The 6225-nt window shown below is 39.1% G+C and overlaps 1 protein-coding gene across 1 annotated transcript in view; it reads left to right on the top strand.

Moving 5' to 3' along the window:
• SLC6A11 (solute carrier family 6 (neurotransmitter transporter), member 11) overlaps nucleotides 1-6225 on the top strand; it is a 109483-nt gene that overhangs the window by 98403 nt on the left and 4855 nt on the right. The window contains exon 10 of the mRNA XM_009329263.1: nucleotides 537-674. Coding sequence (XP_009327538.1) covers nucleotides 537-674 — 138 coding nt within the window. The remainder of the gene's footprint in view (nucleotides 1-536; nucleotides 675-6225) is intronic.

The raw sequence follows: 6225 nt of genomic DNA, 5'->3' as shown, positions 1-6225 counted from the left end.
TTAGTAAGAATGTTCCTTCCCTCCTTCATTAGATGTACTTGGCTTGGGCACTTAATAGCTTTGTGGAACTTCTCTTTTCTGTAAAATGGAGAGAAATTTTACAAAAAAACTGCTGCAGTTCATTTAGCAGTGCTTGAAGGTGCATAGCACTGCATAGCATTCCTTTGAGTGACAAAAGTGCAGGATGCTCGGAATGAAATTCTGCTGCAGTCCTATTGCAGGTTTGTGCGTTATTTAAGTCCCATTCAAGCCGCATTTGAAAGATGTAACTGTTAAGTAATCCATCGGCTGCAGGGCAAATACATTCTGAGATAATATTTAGTGGATTCAACTATTTGAATTTGCTGTTGGACTGGGAATCCGTAGCTTTGGAGTTTTTAATTCTGAAATGGTGTTCCTCTCAGAGCGTCCTCAGGGATCATTCAGTCTCTATGATGAGAACATATAAGGATATTTGAAGTGTTTGGTAGCGAATCCAAATCCCAACAGCAGATGAGACACATATTTCATTTGTACTTTCTTATCCTTTTTTCTAGTTTGTGTGTGTTGAAAGCCTTGTGACAGCTGTTGTAGATATGTACCCAAAGATTTTCCGAAGGGGCTACAGAAGAGAACTGTTGATTCTTGGCCTTTCCATTGTGTCATACTTCATTGGCCTAATAATGTTAACTGAGGTAAGATGTGCTTTGTTGTACTACTGCAGAAAAAAAGGAAATGGGTTTCTCTTTATAATCATAACAGATAAAATGCAAGAACATTTGCCATAGAAAAATTCCGCTGCGAGGAATATGACTACAAAATACTTGAGAGACTGTTCTCAACTACTGTGTAACATTTGAAATGTGAATTGTAGCCTCGGTTTTTCAGTTGAGCTTAGGTGATATTTCAATCAAAGTTACGTAGCCAAGGAAATTCCATCTGCTTTGCACCAGCCAACCAGATATACTGATCGTGGTTTCTGCTTACTTACTCTGGGCAGACCAGTCTGAAAACAGCTACATTTTGGATGAATAGATCAATAAAGTAGATGAAGTAAAGTGAAAATAGAAAACTAAAACATCTTTGATTTTCGTATCACCAAGCCAGGTCAATCAATACAGCCAATTTCCGAGCAGAAATTACTTCGGTAAGAGTGGGGGGGAAAAAAAAAAAAGAGAAAAAATTTTTTTTCAAACAAACCACGGTGTTTGCTTTGGGATGTTCTAAACCAAAAATTCTGAGGGTGTCAGTTCATCCCATCAGCTCATGATACAACATGTCTGGCACTGCTGCGTTTGGTACCCAGGTTGGGGAGGGACTCTGGGATCCTTTGGTACTTGGTAGGAGGTTAGTCTTGCTGCTCAGTGCTTGCTTTACAGAGCGAGTTGTGTCAACAGTCTTCCTCTCCTTCACTTTACCCTCTCAAGACAGGAGGAAGAGGGACAGAGTCTACACTCTCCTCTGCTCATATTCTTCTGCTCGCTGGGCCATTAGCGCCTCCCTGTACCAGGGAGCGAGGCGAAGGAAAAAGTTTCATGTCTGAGGAGCTGTAGAATTAAATGTCTGAGGAATGTTTGTCCGAGGAAGCCTTGCTGTATTAACCATGAAGGGCCACAATGTGTCTCTGTTGTGCAGCGATCTCAGGCAGGGTTTCCCAGTGAAGCAGCCTCCTAGGGCTTCATGAACTCATCTGGGGTCACTTAAGTTCCCCCTACGGAGATCCACAGTCCTTAGACTATGCGCTTTTCAAATTGGTTACTGAAAATGAGCAAATTTCACCCCCAAAAAGGCGTTAGGCAATTGTGAGCATGTTAGTCTGTTGTCCTCAGTATGCAAGTTTTACAACGAATAGAATAAATCAACAAATCAGAATATATTAGCTTTAGATACACTTTCAAGAAAAGAATATCTAAAGATGGGGAGGAAAGTGAAGACTAGGACAAAATGAAACTTTTATTATTTTTTTTAGTGACAGTTTGTGCCAGACTAATCAGATCTCTTTCTCTGATAAGAGATATGACACTGTATGAAGCAAATGCAGCTGAGCAGAAGTTTCATATACTTCAGTGAAGGAATTGAAAAGTCACCACATGAAAAATTATTAATTTTATTCAAAAGAAAAGGACTGGCACAAGTAAGTGGACAAAGAGGAGCTGATGACTGTTGGTGTTAAAAGAAACAGTGGCTGAAGTGAGATTCTTAGTGAAGTTACACAGACAGCGCTTGGTAGCAATTTTATCTAGTATCTGTAGTTGACTTGCTATGGAAACAAGTCACATATAGTCATTGGCTACATGCAGCTAGCTCTCTGGCGATGCATTCCTTCTTCATTTTAAATTTTGAACCTATTGGCAGATTTCAGTCAATTTAACAGAAGTTTCAAAGATAAGTCCTTTTTCATGGAAGTTCAACATTCATGAAAGTTGGCAGCCAGATAGAGAAGTCCTAGAAGTGTCCTTATTATTCAAAAGAACAAAGCATGAGTTCAGTCTTTTTTAAAAAACAGAGAATTCACAAAAAAGCTGTAGCCTAATGAGCACATGACATATAAGGGCTCACAGTGATCTATAAGATTTAAGTCCAAATCAGGCTTCATTAACTCTGATGTTCCTGGGTTACAGAAGAAGGCATAATGATAGGAAAGGACTGGATGTCTGGAGTATTAAAGACGGGGTAGACTGTAGTAGCACAAGGTATAAGGTCATCCATGTAGTAGTAAACATTTCTACTAGGCATTGAAAATGATTAGGAAAGAGAAGTATCTGGATGTGAAACTAAGCACTACAAATATGCTGTAGACACAAAACTGTGTTTCTTAGATGCTTTGGGAAAGTATTTCCAGTTGAGAGATGGAAATAGTCCCATGACTGGACAAGGTAATAGTCCCACTGAAATATTATGTATGACTCTGGATACTTGTATTCAGACTGGAACAACAGAGCAGTGAGGACGATCCTATGAGCATAGAGCCAATTTTACCAGAAACTAGCAAAGTGATAATATTAGCAAGGGTGAATGGATTGCTTTCTGTAAGTTCATCATAGATGTGACAGTGAACATAAACATGAACTATTTCTGCAAAAAGAATGTCTCCTCCCTCATCCCCAACCCAGGGTGTGTAAGCTGGACATGAATAATTAGGCTGAAAATTAAGAAAGGATTTCTATCCATTGGAACAGTGAGGTTCTAGAAGTTTTTCCAAGAAAATAGTTCTGGCTTTAAACTGGAATTCAGATTGTCTGTTAGTTTATGAAAGGTATTATGTTCCCTGTGAGAACAGAGGAATTGACACTGGTTGATTAAGGATTCCTTCCAGATGTGTGTCCCTAGAAGTTGTGCATTGGAGCAGAGCAACCTTATAGAGACAAATTTGCCTGTAATCATTCCTACCTTCAGTAAGAAAAATTGTCTTTGCTATGTAAAATGCAGAAACCTTGAATAATTCCTCCCACAGTACAAGTGTTAAGCAGAGCACTGGGAGGTACATTATCGAGATGTACAGGCTAAAAGAAATATAAGCATGAAGAGTGAAGAGGAAGCAAGTTCTCCAAAATGACAGGAATATTCTTGCAGGGGTTTTGCAGAATTGTGTTCCTTACATTGTATTGTCTTAGTTGGTTGATCTCGAAGTTTCCAATTTGCTCAGATATTTGCTGAACCTCACAGTGAGCTCTTTGCAATAAAGATGTTCACTTGTGAGATTTTGGGAAGCAGTCAGCTGGCAGAGCTAAAAGCAGTGTAACTAATAATCAAAGAAGCATCTGCATTAGAAGAAAAAAAATCTTATTTAATTAAAAAAAAAATTACTTCAACATTTGCATTCTGGTCTGGGAGGGCTGACATTCCTCAGTGCTTTTTCTATGACTTTTTGCTCAACAGAAACCTAAAGGACAGAGAAACACTTTTTTCGCAGTATCACTAGAGAGACATAAGTTATTACTGAGAGATGTGACTTATTTACATCATCAGCTAGGCAATCTAAGCAGCTGTGATCCAATGCAGAAATGACACACTGGTAGAGAACGCTCCATTCCATGGTACTTCAGTAAGGCATCAAAGCATTATGCATGAGTGAGACTTCCAAGGGTAAATATATCATAGAATCATAGAATGGTTTGGGTTGGAAGGGACCTTAAAGATCATCTAGTCCAACCCCCCCTGCCATGGGCAGAGACATCTTCCACTAGACAAGGTTGCTCAAAGCCCCATCCAACCTGGCCTTGAACACTTCCAGGGATGGGGCATCCATAACTTCTCTGGGCAACCTCTTCCAGTGCCTCACCACCCTCATAGTGAAGAATTTCTTCCTCGTATCTAATCTAAACCTACCCTTTTTCAGTTTAAAGCCATTACCCCTTGTCCTATCACTACATGCCCTTGTAAAAAGTCCCTCTCCAGCTTTTGTTGTAGGCCCCCTTCAGGTACTGGAAGGCTGCTATAAGGTCTCCCCAGAGCCTTCTCTTCTCTAGGCTGAACAACCCCAACTCTCTCAGCCTGTCTTCCTAGCAGAGGTGCTCCAGCCCTCTGGTCATCTTCATGGCCCTCCTCTGGACCCGCTCCAACAGGCCCATGCCCTTCTTATCTTGGGTGCCCCAGAGCTGAACACAGTATTCCAGGTATATCCCAACTCTGTCCTTATACTCTCTTGCATTTCTAAATACACATTCCTGGATTTTATTCAGGCTTTGGATTATTCATAAAAGATATTTTACCTTATAGGAAAACTTTCTCATTCAGATATATGGTCATTTCCTAGCTATACAGGACTAGCTTTGCCAAATGCCTGCTTGGACATCAATGCGGTTTTATATACAATAACTTTAGAACATTCTTATATTCTGTAATATTTAGGCAGGATTTCAAGTTTACAGAGTCCATCTTAACTTAGCTTCAGTCAGTTAATGCAGAGAAAAAAAGGGGGAAATCCTAGGCGTTGTTTTTGATTTAGTTTTCTTTATGTTTTTAGGGTTCTCTTCCATTTGCAGAAAATTGTCTGAGATGTAATGGATCATATGTACTACCCAAATAGCATTACATTTCAACTGAAGAGATGATCTCAAGCCCCTATTTCCTTCACATAGCTTTCTGCAAAGAGGGAAGTCTTAGGATTCCTTTCTATTGAAATGATCTTTTATGAATCTCCTCCTCATTACTATTTCAATATTGAACGCATGTGTGATAAAAGATTAAGTATCTTGCGTAGAAAGTAGTGTAATATTATTAATATAATTTTAATAGTCAGGTTATCCATAATGTTATTAATTGGACTTCATAGGTTTTCTTCTCATCTTGCCTCGAGGCAAAGGCTCTAGAAAGCCAGCCAGTTCTCTGAACAGTTCTGACTGTTGTAAGCAGGAGAAAAAATACAGGAAAAGAAGAAAAGGATTATGTCTTTGATAGATGTGACAATTAATATAGTTGAGTCATAGTCAAACAGTAAGTAAGTGAGGATGTCTTAGTTAAGCACACATACCTTTTTCATACTGATTGGTATTGTGGCACCACTGAACGCGGAAAATTACAGATCATTGACAGCAGAGTGCGCATTGTGTATGGATGCCATGCTAATTTAGGACACTGCTTTGTTTGCTCTCCTTTCTGGAAGTGCAGAGGTTGCTATTTTAAAGCCATTCGGAGAATAATTTTTAACTTGTTAGGAAAACATTTTTTAAAAGTTTGCTTGGAGGTCAGGGTGATTCTTATTTCACTTTTTTTTTGTCAAATAATGATGACTCATTTAAGTAACGTGGCTTAAAGGCTGTGAGCTACATTCAAACTTTGTAGGTCAGTTTACTCATTTTACAGTTCCTGTGCCATTGGAGAGTGATTCTAGTAGCTACAGATTTTGCCTTCTTTTCCCACATTTTAACTAATTCTTTTACATATGAATAGCACAGACACAAAAACAAGATCCTGCCTCTTCACGTGCAGTGATCTGGAGATCAAAAGCACCTGTAGTTATCTACAGATTGATGTGATAACAAATGAAGTTGAAAAAAAGCATAGAGGTGGGAGAGCGTTTTGGAAACGAGTCAAATGTAGTTCTCTCCACTCCAGGATTTAGTACCTTAAAGCAAATGCACAGTATTCAACTGGCATAGGGGATAACCTTAAGTGCTATGGAAGAAAAAATCTTTCACAGTAACAAATCACTGAGAAATGAATATTCTTTGTTCAAGAAGGAACCAACTTTAGTAGAAAGATTGCCAGGGAACCAACAGATTGACTGTGTAATTAAAGCCATAT

This window comes from Pygoscelis adeliae, unplaced genomic scaffold (genome assembly GCF_000699105.1).
Source record: "Pygoscelis adeliae isolate BGI_AS28 unplaced genomic scaffold, ASM69910v1 Scaffold277, whole genome shotgun sequence".
Lineage (NCBI taxonomy): Eukaryota > Metazoa > Chordata > Aves > Sphenisciformes > Spheniscidae > Pygoscelis > Pygoscelis adeliae.
Note: the sequence above shows the minus strand (reverse complement) of the source record. Positions and strands in the feature narration are given on the sequence as shown.